At 38.9% G+C, this 21,229-nt stretch overlaps 1 protein-coding gene across 2 annotated transcripts in view; it reads right to left on the bottom strand.

The window, feature by feature from the left end:
* Positions 1-21,229, bottom strand: part of Herc2 (HECT and RLD domain containing E3 ubiquitin protein ligase 2) — a 174,946-nt gene that overhangs the window by 144,301 nt on the left and 9,416 nt on the right. For both annotated transcript variants that reach the window (XM_034490041.2, XM_076935171.1), the window contains exons 3-8: positions 14,961-15,075; positions 10,219-10,356; positions 5,253-5,472; positions 3,064-3,164; positions 2,066-2,222; positions 32-142 (exon numbers count right to left, since the gene is read on the bottom strand). In XM_034490041.2, the coding sequence (XP_034345932.1) occupies positions 32-142; positions 2,066-2,222; positions 3,064-3,164; positions 5,253-5,472; positions 10,219-10,356; positions 14,961-15,075 (842 nt within the window). The remainder of the gene's footprint in view (positions 1-31; positions 143-2,065; positions 2,223-3,063; positions 3,165-5,252; positions 5,473-10,218; positions 10,357-14,960; positions 15,076-21,229) is intronic.

Here is a 21,229-nt window from a genome sequence, read left to right as displayed (position 1 = left end):
ATCTCCTGAGGTGACCTGAGCTGTAACTCACCTAAGTGTGCCTCTCTGGACAGCCAACTCCAGTAGAATGGCCAAAGCCAAGTGCTGGTCCTGTAGAGGAACTCCTCCTGGCCCCTTGGTCCCTGGTGTTCCATGAACATCCCTGAAATGACAGTGACAGGAAGGCCAGACATCAGAGAAATCAGAAATTTTTATATCATACCAGCACGCTAATTATCTTCTCTCCCATGTAAAAAGGCAAGCTCGTGCTCGTCCACTCAAATACACAGAAAGAGGGAAAATGGAAGAGAGGAAAGATAAGTGAGAGTGAGTGAACAATCCTTATTAGTGGCGGGTGCTTTCTTCTGTGTGTAGGACTGAATCTTAAGCCATGGACACACTGGGTGTTAGGCTCTATCACTAATCTCTATTTCCCACCTACTAAAGTTTTAAAAAGCATGAATGTAGATATTATACTACACCAAAAGATACACCCTATGTTTCTAAAGCATAAAATCATCTACATCATTACACAAAAATGCATAGAGCGGTCTTTAATGGGGCTGGGTAGAGTCCTTAGGCTAGCATGCACAAGCCCGTTTTCCATGCCCATTACTCCATAAACTGGACAGGGTTATACAGGGTTATTATAATCCTAGTACTTGAGGTGGAGGCAGAAGGATCAGAAGTTCAAGGACATCCCTAGTTACATAATAGTCTGAATCCAGCCTGGGCTGAATGCAAGCCTATCTCAAGAAAAGAAGGAAAGGAAGGAAGAAAGGAGGGTGAGTAGGTGGATGTGTGTTTACCCATTTTTTTCCAATTTGAACAAAATATAGTCAACTTTCCCACAGAAATTAGAGAATTTTTAAAGTCACCAGAAGATCTAAAGGCATGTCTATGCATATTCATATTTCAAATCAAAGAAATATTTGAACTGTTACTCAGTAATAAATAACAAATTTCCTAAACCTAAGATTCAGAAGGAAAGACTTTATAACTTTAAAATTTTTAAATTAAATCTGATAGAGCAAAGTTCAAGAGTTAATCATTGCTGGTGCACTCTTGAAGGAAATACTACAATTCTGGTAGCTCCTCTTCTTTGTTTACTGGCTGCCATGGACTAAACAGCCTTTTCTATAGAGAACTGTGTTGATACAGATCCAAAGCAACAGGGCCAAGTAAACATAGCCTGAAGTCCTTAAAACAATCAGCAAAAACCTTCTCTCCTTTCAGGTGGTTGTCCAAGGTTTTTGTTACAGCACTAGTAAACTAACAAACAGGTTCATAGGTTTTTGGTTTGTTTTCTTTTTCCTGTAGAGAAAAGGATCAAACTTAGTTGTCCATGCTCAACAACTGTTCTACAACTAAGCTACATCCCCAGCACTAGTCAGAGAATTTTGTCTGAGAAGCCATGTACTCATATAGTATCTACCGAGACTTCAAGGTAAGCACCATCAATCCCTAAAAAAATAAAGAAAGTGGTTCCTCATCATTGCCAAGAGGCTCAAAAGAAGTGTTCAGTTTGGATGGATGGATGGATGGATGGATGGATGGATGGATGGATGGATGGATGGACGGATGAATAGATAGATGGTCGGTCAAATACCTCCAAAAAACAATAAATAACAAAAAAAAAAAAGCTGATATTTTCAATCACACTTAATATGATAGCTTCTTGGGTCAAGTCATAATAATCATGAATTAGATCATCTAAAAAGTTGACAGTGGGCTGGGAACTGGCTCAGTGGGTAAAGGCACTTGCTGCCAAGACTGACTTACCTGAGTTCAATGTCTAGGTCACACATGGTAGAAAAACAAGGTGTTCTGACTTGTGTACGTTCACTGTGACACATGCAGCTATTCATACACACTCTCTCTCACACAAACAAATACACACATACCTCACACACAAACTGTACAAAAACAATTTTAATGTGAATACAAGATCTTAAAAGTGTGCTGAAAACACAGCAGCAAAACCTAGACATCAAGTTCCCTAAGTTGCAATAATATGAGAAGATGAGAATGAGGCTCAAGCATACTAGAGCTATGCCATAGAAATGTAAGGAAAGGACAAACTCACCCAGTCACGACAGACCTGAGGAACCTCGTTGCTCTCTCTACCACCTCCAACCACACCGAGGATACTGTGCTCTCATCAAAGAGGGAGGCTTCAGGAAGAGCTCGAAGGGCATCCAGGGACTCCTGCAAGAGCTCACTGCAGAGATCCGCATCCTCACCTGAATAACACAGTGAGTCAGAGGAGGCTGCCCACCCTTAGGGACTGCTGACAAATGGAGTTCTAGTCACTCCCACTGAGGCTCCAAAACCTCAGGTGACAACACACATGCAATTCAACAGACCAAACTCTAATACCTGTTGAAATTCCATTCCACCTTTGATGTCTCTCACATAAACAATAAAGATTGAGCATCTTACATGAAATGTTGGGTGTCAGAAGAGACTCTGTCTATCTGTCTGTCTGTGTTTCTTTCTCTGTATGTGTGTGCATGTGTGCACGTGTGTGCGTGTGTGTGCGTGTGCACGTGTGTGCGTGTGCGTGTGTGTGTGTGTTCTTGAGAAAAGTCTAATTTCAATTCTGTTTCATGTCCATCTTACACAGAGAACCTGGAGAAAGCCTTATGCAGTATCTTTAGTGGGACTGCATTCCAGCAGCAACATATCACATGAGGCTGAGTGAGGGATTTTCCACTTGTGAAATCAAGGATCAAAAGACTTGAGCATATCAGACTGCATATTTTCAGATTATGGGTGTTCAACTGATAACTTCTAACTAAAGCTTTTATTCCATGGTAAAAGAGATGAGATGGGGTTGTAATAAATGAACACTGTCTTAAAACAAAGACCTGAAAACTCAGAGACCCTGTAGTCTCTTGCCTTAAGAAAGAAAGAACTTATGGTAAAGAGAACAATGACATTTACACCCCTGAAACGGTCTCAGGGACCCAGGAGTCATGTTGGCTAGTAGGTGGCCAATGAGAAAATTGCTGTGGCAGAATTGCTCAGGAAACCCAAAACTCCTCTCTATGAAGGTAACAGAATGGCACACTACACACATACCTGAACGCCAGGCCCTCCGTAAGAAAGCAAAGGCAAACGAGAGTGCTGCTCGGGATCCGACTCTGGCAAGTCCTTCTACACCTCTGCCTGTGGGACGGGCACTGCAAATAAGCACATCAGCTATAACAACTGGTCAGTCAGAGGACCATGAAAATAATAAAATAAAGTAAGACCAGGATATGACCTATGGTCTACTTTAACTATCAGGGTCCTTTGTGGGTTTTAGTGTCAATTTTTTATACTTTGAATAAAATATCCTTTGTAAAGGAAGTTTCTCTGTGAGGACATGAATACTGCAGGGGACACTCTGTGCACTTATCTGTGAGGATCTCAATAGTACAGGGGAGGCTCTGTGAACTTATCTGTGGGAACCTCAATAGTGTAGGGGATGCTGTGTGAACATCTACGAGTGGCTGTTAAGGAAGAAGAGCTATTTGCTACTTCCAGAGGAAGATGCCAGGAACACAGGAATATATTTCTGAATGAGAAATATAAGTATTACAAAATAGAGCCTTTAAAGCTATATACTTATGTTAAACCTGATTAGAAAAGTTTAGAAGACTATTATCAATATTTTCCCTTGAGGAAAATTGTTCCTGTAACATCATGAATCTCAGCTCTCCTCAAGACAGTCTTAGCTCCAAGAAAAAAACCTATAGCCCTAAGCCAGTATAAAAACCACACTCAAAATAGCCTCTTTTTTTCCTTACTATTGTTTCTTGTGTGTGTGTGATTGTGTGTGTATGAGCGTGTGTACATGCGCACATGCACACACAAATAAATACAATCTACTATAAATTTTAATTTTAGGAATTCCTTCAACCAGTGAAAGATATTCCAATTAAGTCACTAATGCTTAAGTCAACAGAACACTCAAGACAATTCTGTATCTTAGGTTGATATGTCCAACACGCAAGTGTACTTAAGGTCTCTTAGCATCAACCACTCACATCTCAGAGCAGTGACCATCACTGTGGGCTGCTGCCTATGTGGTTAGAAAATGAAAACCTATGCCCCGACATGATGTAGTGATATGTAAGAAGCTGTTGTGTCTGCCTTTGAGTCTGGCTTTGTGTCAGTCTTTTTGACTGGCCAGGTAATGGCTAATATTGGTCATAGGTGCCACAGTAGAGAGAGAGGCTCACCAAGATGCTAAGCTTTTAAGTTTTGAAGGAGCAGAGGAGTTCAGGTTTTTTGAAAAAAGAGTGACCCTGACTAGCTACTCCAATTACTTTTATTCAATCATTGCACAAAATTAAACTGGGGCTGGGAAAGGTTCTAGCTACCAAAGTTATCTTGCCCTTGCTGCCTGAGATAGCAGACAACCCTCACAAATCTCAGTCTCTTTTTACCATGACTAGCCATAATCAAAAGAAGTCTAAGTTTGTCTGGAGTGTCTTAGGACCAAGGTTTATGCAGCTGCAAGTTCTCATACAACACCACGTGCATACTGCCCAGGGAGACTACAGTTCTTCAAGGTACAAACAGTCTCAAAACAATTTCTTAACTTTTGCTGATTGACCCAAACATAGCAAAGGCCTTGCTGAGAAACTTCACTCACAGCCAGACACAAAGGCTCTACTATACCTATCACTACATCAACTATTTTCAAGTGGAAATAAACCCCAGAGGTCCCTTGGTACAGTTAACATGAAAACTTACTCTAAGTATGACAACATGATTTGACCAGATGTAATAGGGAGGGGGAGGATAGGAGAAGGGAGGTGAGAGGACAGAGGAGAAAGAGGGAGAAGAAAGCAGAGTAGAGATGAGGGAAGGGCGAACCAAATGAAGTTACAATTAACACTAGTCTGCAAGATGGATGAAGGTCCCCACACTTACTCATGAATTTGCAACACAATTCCCATGTGCATTCCAGGGAATGACAGTCACTATCACAACCAAACAAACAAGCTCTGAAGCATGTAAAATAAGAGTTACCTAGACACTGTTCCGTGGACAAGAATTTTCAGTTACATTCAGAAAAAGATACAATTTTACATGAGCCTTAAATATTTTAGTAGACACTAGTTAATACCATGGGGGAAATATGCTGACATATTAATAAATATCCACAAATTAAAAAACCGTATGTCTAGAGGCATCTTTAGTAATAGAGAAAATGTCTTTAAAAAAGAGCCAGAACTTACACGGGAATGGCAAAAGGGTTCTCCCATTTTTATTTTTACCTTTTCTTCTCCGTGGGAGGCACAGAAATGCTGCTGCTTTTCCACTTAACTTTGACATTCTCCTGGAAAACAGTTCTGTTCAAGGCAATGAAATAGCGCTCGAGGATCACCAGCCTCTGCTTCAACCTCAAGGCTGAGAGTGTAGTGGTAGCTGACTGAACAGCCAGGGCTTGCTGTTCTTTAACCAACACAGAAAGACACTCCTTCAGTTCATTCACATCTGAAATACAAAGTAAGAAAACATTCTAACTTGTCAGTATCTTGGGCATGGTTGTCAATAATACTGAGAAATTAGACAATAACAATAGGAAACACCTAAGTATACAATACTGCCCAAAGCATTAACCACTGTGCACATAGCTGGTAGTACTGTATGTCCACATAGGAAACTCAGGCAGAGAGGTTAAAGAACCTGACTGGAATCACATAGAGGACATGGATAGCTTTTGGGCTCCACTGTACATCGATTCTCTGTAATCACCATGTCCAAGTTGCTAATACAACACTGAAGAACCCTTGTTTAGCAATGCACAAGGTCCCAGGCTCAAGGCTTAGCCCAAACAAATAAACAATCCTCAAAACTTCTCAACAGCCCACTTCCTATGGAAAACCTCTAACCACTTTGCTATGCAACTACGGTCAGAAAGTGCAGGGGTGGGTGAGTGTGTATGTGCACACATGCTCATGTGCAGTGTTTCTGTACATGTGTGCATGTACTCCTGTGCATGTGTGTAGCCAAGTGCACATGTGTATAGAAACCAGGATAACTTTGGGTGTCATTCTTCATGTACTATCTACCTGTTTTTGGAACAGGGTTTCTCATTGGCCTGGACCATGCCAAGTACACTAGGCTGGCTTACCAGCAAGCCCCAGGGATTTGCCTGTCTCTACCACGTCAGTGCTAGGATTTACAAATGAGAGCCACCACACCTTATTTGTTTTACATGTATGCTGTAGATAGGTCTTCCCAAACCCAAAAGTAGTATTTCAATACATTTAGTATGAATAATAAATAAAATACATTATGGAACTATTTTATTAGAAGATAGGGTAATTGGGTTGTATAATAAGTACTTAATCTATTTTCTCTAGTGAATGTTTGAATTTTTTCACAAGAGTTTTTTGGTTGTTTTTTGATTTTTTTTTAAAGTAGCTATAAGACAATCACATGAACAAAATAACTTAAAAAAATCCTGGCCTATCAACTAAGTTACCTGACACTGCAAACTACTACAGCTGTAAATTAAGTTACCTGTCACCACCCCCATGCTAGCAATGCTCCTGTGTTTATCTCCTGGCTTTACTACAACTGTCCCCGGCCTCTAAGACTCGGGCCCTGACAGTCAATCACAAAGCCATGTCCAACCTCCCTTGAATGAAGATATCAGTTTTCTGGCTACCCATCACTTGAACATGCTCTCCATAGGAAGTACAGTTTTTAGAAAGCATTGGAGAGTACATCTCACTACTTCCCAGGACTCAACTTCATTCCTGGCCATCAGGCACTGCAGGTAGAATGCCAGGGGCCTGCACACTGGCAATCTGAAACTGAAATGTCTAAGAGCTGACAGTCATGGAAAACAAGATGAACAACACCTTGAATTCTATATTGGTCTCAAGGTGGCAAATCAGAATTTCTACATTGTAGAAATACATGGTATTTCTGCTTTTGGGGTGAAGCGTGTTTAGAGCTCCAACTGATTTCCTTAGTGGCTAAACTTATAGCCCCATCAGCAGTATATAAGGGTTCCTTTATTGCCACATCCTCATCAGCATTTGTCATTTGTCTTCTTAATGATATGTATTCTGTCTGGGGGTGAAATGGCATCTCAATGTTTTAATACATTTCTCTTCTGCCAGTGTGAAAAAAAAATATCCTAAAAGTTCATATACCTAATTACTGAGATTTAAAATACATGAAGTAAAGCCTGAAGAACTGAAAGTCCACAACTAACTCAAAAGGCTTCAATACTCCTAGCATGGAAGAGAAGATAAGCAGTCAGACTTTGATTTACTTCTCTCTCACCACAAGAGAGACACTAGAAAAACAAAGAAGACAGAGAACAAGGCCCAATCAAGGGAGTATAGGGGAAGACTTCATGTACAAAAACTCTGGACATGTGCTAAACAATGTGTTTTGGGTTTCAGATGTGCTTTACTTTGATTTACTTTCAGCAAGCACATCTGAAACCCAAAATGTATGGAACAGAACCTGTGATGATTATAAGTTGTCTATAATTCTACATATAAAATGGAAGCTCTGCACACCCTAAATAGCCCTACTGTATGAGGAGGCCATACATGTCAATGCAATCTCACTTCATGCACTGGGCCAGAAAGCAGGTGTCTAAAACAAAATGGTCTAAAACCATTCCACAATGCTCCCTGTTCTTGTTTGTGTTATCTCTTTACCTACATCCTTCAAACTAGAAAGCAACCTGATATGGTACGGAGTGCCAACATATGCCAGCCTGGAGTAATAATCCAGTCTTATGTATTAGTGTGATTCCTCGCCCAATAATGTACAGAACAAGTAGGAATAATGTCCATCAACAGATGAACAGATAATCAAAATATGGCATGTATACACATTGGGAGTCATATTCAGTCGTAAAGAAAAATGAAATAATGAAATTTGAAGGAAAATGGCTGGATCTGCAAAGTATAATATTAAGTGAGGTGACCCAAACTCAGGCAAGAATTGAATGTCCTCCATCATGAGACTCAGAAGCTGTAATGCATACATGTATGCATATAGACAGGTATAAGTGTGAGTAAAGGAGACTACAAAGAAAGGCAAAAATAGGTGAGAAGGAAGGACGAGAGTGGGTAAAAGAACACATGGGACATGAAAGATGATAAAGAGATGGTCTCTTACAAAGAGGACTTGAGGAGAAGCAGATCAACACAACGTATTTCATTGGAAAATGTCATAATGATCCCTAAGACCTTATATGCTAATTTAAAATTTTAAAGTAATACCAACAAAGAACATTTGGACTGTATCAACTAACTTGACTCCATTAAGATTCATACAATAAGGCCTGGGTGGTAACTCAGTGAAGGACTATCTAACATGTACACCCTGGCTTCCATTCTCAGAACTGTAAAGCAAAACAAAATTCTATTAAAGATTCACTGTGGCCGGGTGGTGGTGGCACACGCCTTTAATCCCAGCACTTGGGAGGCAGAGGCAGGTAGATTTCTGAGTTCGAGGCCAGCCTGGTCTACAGAGTGAGTTCCAGGACAGCCAGGGCTACACAGAGAAACCCTGTCTCGAAAAAACAAAAAACAAAAAACAAAAAAAAAAAAAAGATTCACTGTGTAAGACAGGCAGTGGTGGTATATGCCTTTAATACCAACACTTGGGAAGCAAAGGCAGGCGGATCTCTGTGAGTTCCAGGCCAGCCAGGTCTACGCCGAGAAACCTCATCTCTGGGGGGGGGGGGGGGATTTGCAGAGAAAAAAAATATATAATGTTCTTCACAAGTACATAGGAAACAGTCAACAAAGCACATTATATCTTGAGCCGTAACACAAGACTCAACAGATTTGAAAGGAATTAAATTATACAAAATGTTTTATTAGCCAACAAAATTAAATTAGCTTATAAAAAGACCCTGGGATCAAGCCCCAACACATATGAAAACAAGTTTGGAAACAAATACGCATGAGATATTTTAAAGATTTAAATTAAATATAATAAAAAAAAAGACTAAAGAAGAAAGTGTTATTTTACTTGCTCGGATAAAAAGAAGAGATGAATTTAGAAATGCTAAAAAAGTACATAACTAAAAATTAAGAAATATATTTTCATAAACAAAGATTTAAATAAATATTTCTCCAAAGAACATTTACAGATCAGTAGGTATACTGAAAAAACAATGCTCAAGATCATTAACTATAAATACAAATCAAAACAGTAACACTCCATTTCACAATGATTGGGTGGATATTATCAAAAAGAAAATAACAAACAAGTGCTATCAAGGACCTGGAGAAACTGAAACCTTGGTGTACTATTCAAAGAGTGAAACCAGTGTGGCCTCTGGAAGACACTGTCCCAGTGCTTTAAAAAGTTCCTTCTAGTATTAACATGGCCCATTACTGGTTCCTTGGGAATACATACAGAACTGAAAGCAGTGACCTCACAGAGTCTGACCAAGCATGTTCATGGCAGCAGCACACATCTACTCAGGGCACAGTAACAATGAAGCAGAGCTCAAGGCCAAGAGTGGTACTCACTAGGAAAGGCTGCCTTCAGACTAGTATATAGAGGCTTGGTGGTTAATAATGGTTACTGGTTTTCACACTTAGAAAGGTTGTTCCTTTTGTAGTTTTTCTACAGAGAATGTTTTTTCTGGGTTCATTTGTTTATTTACTTTTATATTTATGTTTATTAGAATTGTTTCTGACTTTAATAACTACTTGGAAACTCATATGAATTGATCTTCCTAGATTATACCTATTTTAAATAAAGGTTACTGTTATGAAAAAAACAAGAGAGAAGTAAACCAAGAGTCTACCAACTAGTGCCCAAATAATCAAAATAGGCACACAAAACAGTGACATTTAAAACATTTAAAAGGCCAAAGTATGGATGAACTTAAAAGTATACTAAGCAAAATAAGCTAGATAAAATGAATAAATACTCTCTGATACTATTTATATGTGGTGCTTTTGAATAGTGAAGTGCAGACTTCCTAGTTGACTGTGGCTACCTGGGGATCTGCAGGGGTAGTGTTCAATGGATTTGGGTGGTAGAAATTTTGTGCCATAGTATGAACTTCCATAACCTATATATAATATATGTGTAGTATAAGTTATATAACTACACACTTAAAAACGGTTATAATGGTTATGTTTTATATCAGACATATTTTACTGTAATACAAACAGATTTTAATTTTAGAAAATTCCATTAACAAACAAAGACTTGATCCACTGCTGTCAGAAAGTGTAATACCTGGCTGCTTGCCCCACACCCAACTCTCCAGGATTGATTTGGCTCTACACACGGGAGCAGGTGTCTCTTCTTCCTCCTTCTTCTCTTTGTCATTAAGATCTTCTTTCTTGGTTCCACTCTGAGTATCAACACCATCATCTGGAGAATTAAAAATGTTCAAGTCCATAATTGTTTTTCAAAATGAAACAGTAAAGCTGGACATGGCAGCTCACACCTATAATGTACAGCACATGAGTTTAAAGTTGCCCTGGGTCACATGGTAAGTTCCAGGCCAGACTAGGCTAGAGAGTAAGGTGCTGTCTCAAAATAAAGACAGAAGAAAGAAAATGAAAGAGAGAAGGAGAGAGCACGTCTTAAGGGGAAGACAAAAGGTGAAGCACATCTTATCAATCACTACAAATGCTCGTCCCAAACATGAGAGAGCTACAGCACACATCATTTACTCAATGTTTTAGGTTTTTAAAAACACAGGAGTTAGAACTACAAAAGGGGCTGGAGAGATGACTCAGCAGCTGAGAGCACTGACTGCTCTTCCAGAGGTCCTGAGTTCAATTCCCAGCAGCCATATGGTGGCTCACAACCATCTGTAATGGGATCTGATGGTCTCTTCTGGTGTGTCTGAGGGCAGCTACAGTGTACTCATATACATTACATTTAAGAAAAAAAAAAAAAAAACCCTACAAAAGATTCAACATAGTTTATTTAGTAATTAATGAATACAAACAATATGAGGAATTTTTAATTCTTTAACACATGAAGGTTTTTTAAATATTGTATCTATGTTCTACTAGATTTCACAACTAAGAAAGTTCACCTTTAATGTTTATCTATTTGTACTTTACACAAAGTGCTTTAATTCAGTGACTCTAAATTGCTGAATCACCAAAAGAAGAATTAGGGAGACAACAGTAAAATCATTTTGAACTATACAACGTTCTCCTCTCCTGCCAGCTGAGAACCACTGCTACATGAGACCACACTCACTGAGATGGCAAATGGCTCAGTGAGGCTTGACAATCGGAGTCCAATCCCCAGAGCCCAGAAGTGGTTGTCCTCTGATCTCAACATACATGCCATAGCACATAAGCGCACGCGCGCGCACACGCGCGCACACACACACACTAAATTTTAAGAACCATTATCACTAAAGTATAATTCAAGAGCACTGAAACATAAAAGTAGAAAACTACTACCTCAGGCCACTGTAGTCTCAGACAGTAATAAGTACCTTGAAACCCCTTACAGAGTTTTGAAGAGGAAACAGAAAAACTCTGAGTGTCAACAAGTCCAGTCATAAAAGGCTCTAACTAAAATAACCATATAACTACACACACACACACATATATTACATCTTATAGTGTGTGTGTGTGTGTGTGTGTGTGTACATGTGTTTGTGTTTCACACCAACCAATTCTCTAATTCTCTCTTAACACCAATTATATGTCCAGCAATTTAATTCAATTCTGGTAGTAACTAACGGGAGAACAGAACACACAGATTAAGGGCTCTGCTTCCACTTCAGATGCCAATTACAAGCAGTAGGTTCTGGGTAACACACAACTTCTGTTGGCCTGATCAACAAGTAGTAGGCTTCCATGAATCCTCCTGCCTGATAGATATGACCTGGTCATAATGCTGCCATTGTAAATCATAACCACCATGGCTATCAAGAGTAGACTTATTATATTATTCCTGTTTCATTTAACAATAAACCATAATACACAAAATCATTAGAATGGTACATGGAATTAATAACTAGACCTTGGCTGCCAGGGCACATTTGACTCTTCGGTTGGATCTTTAAAAAAAAAAAGTACATTTTAGCCACAATGAAGTCACTTTTCTCCAACCATAAATGAATCCCTCTTTTTGACCCAAACTGTGGGATCCATCTGGTTTTGCTGCCACCAAGGCCCATAGTTCTATAAGTCCCAATAAGCTGTGCTCTCTACAGTTCTAATCTGTCTGCCTCCCTTTCTTCCTTTTCATGGTCTTGCTTACAGTCTGTCCTCAGACTGTAAGCATGGGATTTTTCTGGACTGTAAGGCATGGGATTTTTCTGGAACAAACACCAAATGGCACAAGGAAAAAACTAAATAAACAAAAGAGCCTCACATTCTATTTACATAACAGTAAACACACATGAAACACTCTACTGATATCTCAAGAACAGATCACTGGATGAAGTAGACTCTAGGTGGATGAAAGGAGCAACACTGGGAGTTGGACAATGATGAAACTATCCAGATTAAGGTAGAGACTACAGGAATCCACACATGTAAAGTCTATTGTATTAGAGATCATATTACTTACTTTTACCTCTTCAGGATGGAAATTTTTTCACAGTTAACAAGAACATCTCCAAACACACCTCAGGCTTTAATCTCAGGAGCACAAATCAGAATACCACAGCAAGAACAAGATAAGTCCCTCGAGAGCATGATGAACATTATAATAATTAGCAACACCAGCTCACAGGAAAGAAGCTCACTTTAGTGTCTATACAACTCTCCTTTTCATGACTGCAGGAATCAAAAGATACACTTGACCCAGACCACAAAATTATCCAAACACATAGTAAATTAAGAAATGCTGGAAAGAACCCCCCCATACTTTTTAAATACATCTTATTATTTAATTATTGTTTATATATGTATACATGTATAAGTATATATGTTTATACAAATATTGATAAATAAAGTGTCTTGAAAAAAAAGAAATGCTGGAAAGAATATAGAGGTGTAGCTCAGTAGTAGAGCACATTACTAAGCATATTCTATCGCCATGCACACATGTATGTATACACACACACACACAAAAAAAAAAAAAAAAAAAAAAAAAAAACTTGTTGCAGAGAAGAAAAAGGCCAGGGGCTAACATTCCTAAAGCCCCAGGAAATCCTAAAGGTTATCTGTAAACAGAAGTTCAGGTTGTTTGTTACCTCATCTGAGGACCAGCTAGCAACTGACTAATCTTAGGACTTTAAGATGATGAGGACATTTGTACAAACTACCCAAGGCCATCTTTGTTCAAAGTACTGAGCCTGAGACCTGGAGAGCTGCTACTAAGTGGAGAACAGCCCAAGAGAAGTAAATTGACTAATTTCAGACAAAACAAACTAACAATCCAGCCAGATACTGTAGCCCAAACTAAAAATCTTGTACTTTTAACATTTTCTGTACATCAATCCAACTTTGGCATATCATAAATACTAAAAGGCTTTATTATTGAAAACAAGTTTTATAGGCTAAGTATAGCACAGCAGAGTCTGTCTAACACGTCTGGGTCTGCCTAACACGACCCAGAGTTTTGCCTAGTATGCTGGAAACCCTAGGTATGGTACAAAAAATAGATTGTTTTGTATTTGTTCCTGTCAGCTTTGGGGTCAGTTTACCTGGGGCACACAGAGCAGCAGAAATAAGACCCTGCCTTGAAAATCAAGGTGGAAGGAAAGAATTGACTCCTATAATTATTCTCTGACCTCCACATGCACACTTGCTTTCAAACGTAAACACAGATACACAACTTTCCCCACACACTAATGAAGCAAGCATCTAAGGAAGCCAGACGAGACACATGCATGGATGGTCACAAGTGATAAAATGAACAAGTTGAGCCAAACAGTGAGGGCATGAGTTTGCATCCATTCACTGTACATATCTTTCAATTACTCTGTGTGTAGATAGAAATTTTACACATAAATACAAGAAACAGAGCTCCCTCTACTAAATGATGTAACAAATAACATAAGCTAATAATACTTTTCCTCATGTACTTTCCAATCAACAGTATACTAATTCATTACACGAAGAGAAAAACCATGCATCCTAAAAGTAAGCTGGGTAGAGTAAGTGCCATCTTTATTCCCAGCACTCAGGATGCAGAGGCAGACCAGCCTGGTCTACAGAGCAAGTTCCAGGACAGCCAGAGAAACACTGTCTTGAAAAAGAAAAAAAAAAAAAAAAAACACTCTAAAAGTAATGATTTTTTGATATTGGAATAACACTCAACAAACTCTGCAGTGAACTGTAACTGGGGCTTTTCAGATACAACACATCTGAATAAGTGCTGGCATCCATTCCTTTTTTTTAAAGTCTTAATGCTGATTTGAATCACCAGGCAAGTCAACAATCACACACTGAGTTGTGTTAAATCTATCACTACAGGCCTATACAGGATTACTATTCACTGATAAAGGTTTATAGAGAAATAATTTTCATCTACTCTCACAATAATCAATATTTATTGTTAGCTATGGGAAGATCTGTTTCAAAGTTTACAGGAAAAGTTATTCATTCATAACTTCATGCAGGCTACACAATAGTTAACACAAACAAAAAGTCTGGACAATATGAAATATTAACTAACATTATAGACAAGAATAACAAAGGGAAAACAAACATCCAGAGGCCAATGCTCAAGTGCTCCTGTTTTCTGGCATATATGCAACGTTTCTCTAAAAGGCAATTTATAAACACAAATAAATAAAAGTTATTTTTAAAGGGGGAGAAGGAGATAGCTCAGTATACAAAGGTACTTATCACTAAAGAACACAACAAAGAGAACCAGCTCTCACATATTTGTACCCTGACATGCATACCACAGCACCTGCATGCACACACAGACACAGACAGACAGACAGACACACACACACGAGCATGCACGCACATGTAATTTTTAAATTTTTTCTTAACATGCCATTAACATTAAAAAATAGAAAGATATGCATTAAAAGTTCCTACCTTTTCTAGAAGGAAGTTCCCTATTTTGTGTTAATTCTGTTCCAGTATACACAATTTCCCCATCTTTAACCATTTCGTTCCATAGACCACAGAGTCCATCTCTTGTGAATGCAAGCTGGCAAATACAAAAAAGATAAACTTAGAGAGATCAGTATAAATCTTTTTTATTCGAAGATTTTATATTTTTGACAATTTCACGTGTGTACTCTACCTATGTCAATTCCACCCTTCTGCCTTCCAACTCCTATCCCCACCATCCCTTCAAATTCATGACCTCCTCTTCTGTGTCTATTATTACTACATACATACACATACACAGTGTGTGTGTGTGTATATATATATATATATATATGTATATATATTCACACACATACACATATATAATATATATATATACACACACACACATATAGCTATATTACACACACATATAAAGTATACACAACTTACTGGGTCTACCTAGTATGCTCGTATGTGTTTAGGCCTGATCTTCAGAGTGAATTATCCAGGGGCTCATCACTGAAGCAAACTGATTCTCTCAGCAGCTACAGATGGCCCATAGCTCTTGATCTGGGGTGAGACCTTGTGAAATTTCCCCATCCACACTGGCATGTCAATTGATGCTGACATTGTGTACAGTCTTTTTTAGGTAACCCCACTATTGTGTTTTCATGGGTACAGCACCCCTGTCATGTAGAGAATATACTAACTCACATTAGGCATCCTGGTTCTCTGCCTCTTAAAAAATCTTTCCATCCCTTCATCTATGATGTCCCTTTTGCCTTAAGTGATGGGGCTGTATTAAATCAATTGGTCTGGGCACCCCATACTTACTTCAATGACCAGCTATGAATCTCTGTAAAGCCTCTGTCTGCTACCAAAAGAAACTTCTTTAATGAGAAGTGAGAACTTCACATGACATATACATACTTATATAAGTATATATCTGTAGATATATGTTTAGAATACAGTTAGAAATCATATCAATTTAGGAAAATGGCAAAGTAGCTTCACCTCTAGGGTCTATGACTTCTCCAGCCACAAATACCTGACTAGGTTTATAGTATCAGGCATGAATGCCCTCCTATTAAGCTGGCAGTAAGAAAATTAGACAGCTGGTAGTTATCCCCAAAATTAAAGTGCACCTATTACACCATGGGGGATATCCTACTGGGTCAGTGATAGCTGTGGTTTGCAGGCTTCATAGCTGGGTAGTACTGATTACTTTTTCCCTTGCAAGATTACATACCATCTTCTGATACTATGAGAGCCAGCCCTCATACAGGAGGCCTTCAAGACAGTTCTAGCTCAATTTCTCCAAGTCCTGTGTTCAAAATGTATGGTGTTTCAGTGACAGAGTCTTTGTTGTTGTTGTTGTTTTGTTTTTTTTTTTTTTTAAAGACAGTTTCTCTGTGTAGCCCTGGCTGTCCTGAAGCTCACTCTGTAGACTAGGCTGGCCTTGAACTCAGATCTGCCTTTTGAGTGTTGCCATTCAAGGTGTGATCCACCACCTACCAAAAACATGCAAAAAGATCATGCAACAAAAGCACTAAGGTCAAAGTGCACATTGTGTAACAGTGTGCACACTGTGCTGATTTATTAGTGAATCACTTCTCTGGTTATCACTAAGTATCCTAGGCCAGCCTCAGCCTTCCTTGTGGTAGGATTACAACAATGTGTTACAATAAAAGGTCTTATACAAATGGGTTTCCCAATATTTCCACATATCATCTAAGGTATTTTGATCACATGTACTCTATTATGCACAGTCATCTCCATAGATATACCTGTCCCTGGTCTAGTCCTTAAGAGTCCCCCTACTTTTATTTTAAAAAGATAAAAAAAAAAAAAAAAGGTTCTACATACTACAGAAAACAAGTTTTGCCTTTCTGAATCTGGCTTATTTTGCTCATAAGCATCATTTCCTCTCATTTTCTCAAAAAAATCACCCAAACCTGTTTTTCTTAATAGTTGAGAAACAGTCGTGTGTGTGTGTGTGTGTGTGTGTGTGTGTGTGCGTGCGTGCGTGCGTGTGTGTGTGTGTGTGTGTGTGTGTGTGTGTGTGTATGTGAGGGGGGAGGGGGAGGGGGAGGGGAGAGGGAGAGGGAGGGGGAGAGGGAGGAGCGAGGGAGGGAGCGAGAGAGCGAGCATATAGAGTGTGTGAATGTGTGAGTGTGTGTGTGTGTGTGTGTTTTATATATGCACAACATTTTTTTTTACTTATTCACCTCACTGATGGACACCAAAGCTGATGTCATACCTTGGCAATTGTGACTAGAAAACTGTAAGCATGGGTACTGCAGAGCATCTACCATGTGCAGCCTTTGATTCCTCTGAGGACATTCCCTGTCAACAGTACATAAGGGTTCCTTTTTCCTACCATTCACATCACCATTTGGTTTTGTCTTGATGACAGCTATCCTGTAACTACCTCTTATGTGCTGGAGTGCACAGAGGTAGAAACAGGCATAGGATACCCTAGATCTGGAATTCCAGACAATTATGAGTCACTAGGTAGGTCCTGAGAACTGAATCCAAGTCTTCTGCAAGAGCAGTGAGTGCTTTTAACTGCTGAGCCATTTCTCCAGCCCTGAATTCTTCTACACTTTTACTCCAGTTATTCATAGTTCTCTCCCAACCACTCTATGCAAGTAAATATTCAGATCTCACCTTTATATAATTATCTATGATGACCGATAACTGGATAAGATGGTCCCCAAATTCTGGTCCTGTGGGGTATATATTCAACTTGTGTTCTCTCCTAACACACTATATGCAAGACTATAAATAAGATGGTGGGTTACACTGCTAGCTAAGTAAGTGCTTTCATTTCAATGTGTTAAGGCTCCAAGTCCATTGCTTCTAGTTAAGCAAACGAAATCTTATCTTTGGAGCTTACAAGGTCAGTGAGGACTCTGAGGCCCAAATGAGGGCAAGGAACAGCCAGCAGAAGACTGAGCTACACTACAAACAGACTCTTGACCCACCAAAATGTTAAAATAGAAGTGAATTGTTTTAAGTTGTTAAACTTGTGTTTAGTGATTTGCTACACAGTAATAAAAAACTAATTGGTATTCTGTTTAGTCCCACAGACACACTGCTTTTTCTCAGCCCTATGCTAGTACTATTCACATTACTAATGAAATAGCTTGAAACCCTAACAGAGGGCTCTTGGTAAAGTAGCAACAAGCAGGAGAGAAACAGGACCTTCTGAAACTATACTCGGAGTACCTTGAGGCTTAATGAAGGAACAGGAAGGCAAGGCTCTAAGTGAGAGAACAGCAATTAAGACCTATCAATGGAATCGAGTCCACACCACAGTGCAAATGGCTACAGGCAAAGAGGCCAAGCCTCACGGCTCAGATGTGCTGTTACAGGAGTTATATTCATCCTTCATGCTCAGATCTCAAGGGAACCCATGAGCCTTACAAGCTTCCATATAATTACAATTATAAAGGAGGGAGAAAGAGGAAGAAACTACAAAAATATAAAGTGAAGGAGTCAGAGTCAAGAGTCAATTAATCAAGACAAAGGAAGTATTATGGTCATTTCAGTTAAGTGATCAGGTCAGATATGAAAACTGGAGAAAGGCAGAGAATAAAAACAAGAATAAGGGGCTGGAGAGATGGTTCAGCGGTTAAGACCACTGACTGCTCTTCCAGAGATCCTGAGTTCAATTCCCAGCAACCACATGGTGGCTCACAACCATCTGTAAAGGGATCTGATACACTCTTCTGGTGTGTCTGAAGACAGTGTACTCATAAATAATAGTAAATAAGTAATATTTTAAAAAACAAGAATAAGGGCTAGAGAGATGGCTCAGTGGTTAAGAGCACTATCTGTCTTCCAGAGGTCCTGAGTTCAATTCCCAGCAACCACATGGTGTGTAACAGACTTATGTTTTTTTAATACTTCCCACAACAATGGTGGCTCAAAACCATCTGTAATGAGATCCAATGCCCTCTTCTGGTGCATCTGAAGAGAGCAACAGTGTGCTCAAAAAAGTAAAATAAATTTAAAATTTTTTTTTAAAAAATCAGTTTTAACTGTGGAAATTTATACAAATGCTACAATTTAGGCAAGTGTCCCTCAGAGTTCATAGTTAAAGGCTTGGTCCTCAGAGAGCTACTATTGAAGAAAGGGACTATGGTGATTGTTCTAGCTCAACCTGACCCTGGCTAAAGTCATGTGACAGGAGGTAAATCACAATTGAGAAAATGTCTCTAAAAGATTGGGCTGTAGGCAGCCATTTCCTTAATTAGTGAGTGATGGGGGAAGAGCCCAGCTCATTGTAGGTGATGACATCCCAGGCTGAGCAAGATATAGGGAGCCAGCACTCTTCCATAGCCTCTGCATCAGTCCCTGCCTTCAAGATCCTGTCATGCTTTAGTTCTTGTCTTGACTTCCTTCAATGATTAACAGTGTTGTGGAAGTACAAGTCAAAAAGCCCTTCCCTCTCCCAACTTGCTTTTGGTCATGGTGTTTCATTACAGCAAAAGAAACCTTAACTAGGACAGTGATCCTTACTTGGCCAAAATAATTTTTTTCTCAGAGTTAATTACTTACCATCAACAGTTCTCCTTACTAATATATCATAAATATAAACCTAGATCTTACCCAGTGCTCCAAGATAGAAGACCAAATCTGGAAATTGCAACAAGTGAGCTATATATGACAGATTACAGGAAATGCCAACATCCCAAAAGAGACGGAAGGCCACTATGCTCATCCCCAATTGCACTCTAGGATTGTCAGAGATTGGCTGGTACCCACATAGCAGTGTTCTGAAATACAGCCTAGATCAGAGACACTGGTGGTCAAAAATTATTTTAAAAATTGTGGGTAATAATGGCAGGAGGGGCTGAGGGCAGACAGTGGGAGCAGTACCCTGAGCAACCATATCTTCAACCACAAAACAGGAAGAAGGAACTAGAAGTGGGGTGAAGCTATAAACTCAGAAATACCGCCCCCATTGAGGCAGTTCTCCAGCAAGGCTTCGCCTAAAACGTTTCATATTCTCTTCAAACAGTACCAACACTAAGGGACCAAGTGTTAAAATATGTAAGCCTATGAAGGACATTTTTCATTCAAACCACCACAATAATTATGCACAAATTTCTTCAGAACTCAAACTTTCCATCCAGGAAAGAAAAGGGGCAGCTCATAAGACTAAAAAGTAAACAACTTACAAGTCTCAGAAAGTCCTTAAAATTAACAAGATTTACAAGGACCCTCCTCAAGATTATAGAAAGCAGTAAACAGATGCCTAGAGAGGAAACTATCAAATCTATCAATCATCTGCAAACCATCCACAGAGCTCCAGGGTTAGTTTTCATGAATCCCCACTCAGGCAGAGGTAGGCTTTTAGAGGTGGAGCAGCCTCTGAGTCATCCATGGCCTATAAACCCATGCTGAATTTTGGTAGAAAAGTTATTTTTTCTGTCATCCCTCCACTATGTACAAAAAGAGATGTGGCTGGCATCTCCTCAAGAAGAGTATGGAACAGAAGCTGTGTATACAGCAAGGAATTTTTTTCTTGAAAGGCACAGATTGGACATCTTGAGGAAAGTGTGAAGGATTGCAGGAACTAATAACCAACAGACATGAAACTTGGGCTCAAGCAACATAACTGCAACAGTGAGAACATGTACCAAGCAAGCATTAGGTAGTCTAAAGAAGGGTATGCCGCAGTGGTTAAGACAAATTATCTAAGAATAAAAGCTATATGGACCAACCTAACTAAGCATTAAAATAGAGCTTTAAAAACAAATTGATCTAAACCAATTTATATATTCGCCAAAGCAAAACTCATTCTCACTTTTTATTTTCATATATATATATATATATATATATATATATATATATATATATATATATATTACATTAACCATATCCCCGTACTCTCAATCTTTATTTCTTTAAAAAACAACAACAACAACTAAACTAAAACTAAATCCACTGCCAGGTACTATAATATATGCCTATTCTCACAGACATTCAGAAGGCTGAAGCAATTGGATCAAAAATATATAAAGTCAGCCTGGGAAACAGATTATGACTCCATCTCAAAACTAAAGACATAAAACAAAATGTGACATAAAATAACATTTATTATAATGCTCAATATTTAATAACTTTTTAGCAAACATGTATCAACCTATAGCTAGAGCAACCGATCAATGCAAATGACAGAATCATTCAACATACTGGTATCTGTGACTAACTCAGCAGATAAAAGCATTAAAGGCTCTATAAAAAAAAAAAAATCC

Source organism: Arvicanthis niloticus, chromosome 1, assembly GCF_011762505.2.
Source record: "Arvicanthis niloticus isolate mArvNil1 chromosome 1, mArvNil1.pat.X, whole genome shotgun sequence".
NCBI lineage: Eukaryota > Metazoa > Chordata > Mammalia > Rodentia > Muridae > Arvicanthis > Arvicanthis niloticus.
Note: the sequence above shows the minus strand (reverse complement) of the source record. Positions and strands in the feature narration are given on the sequence as shown.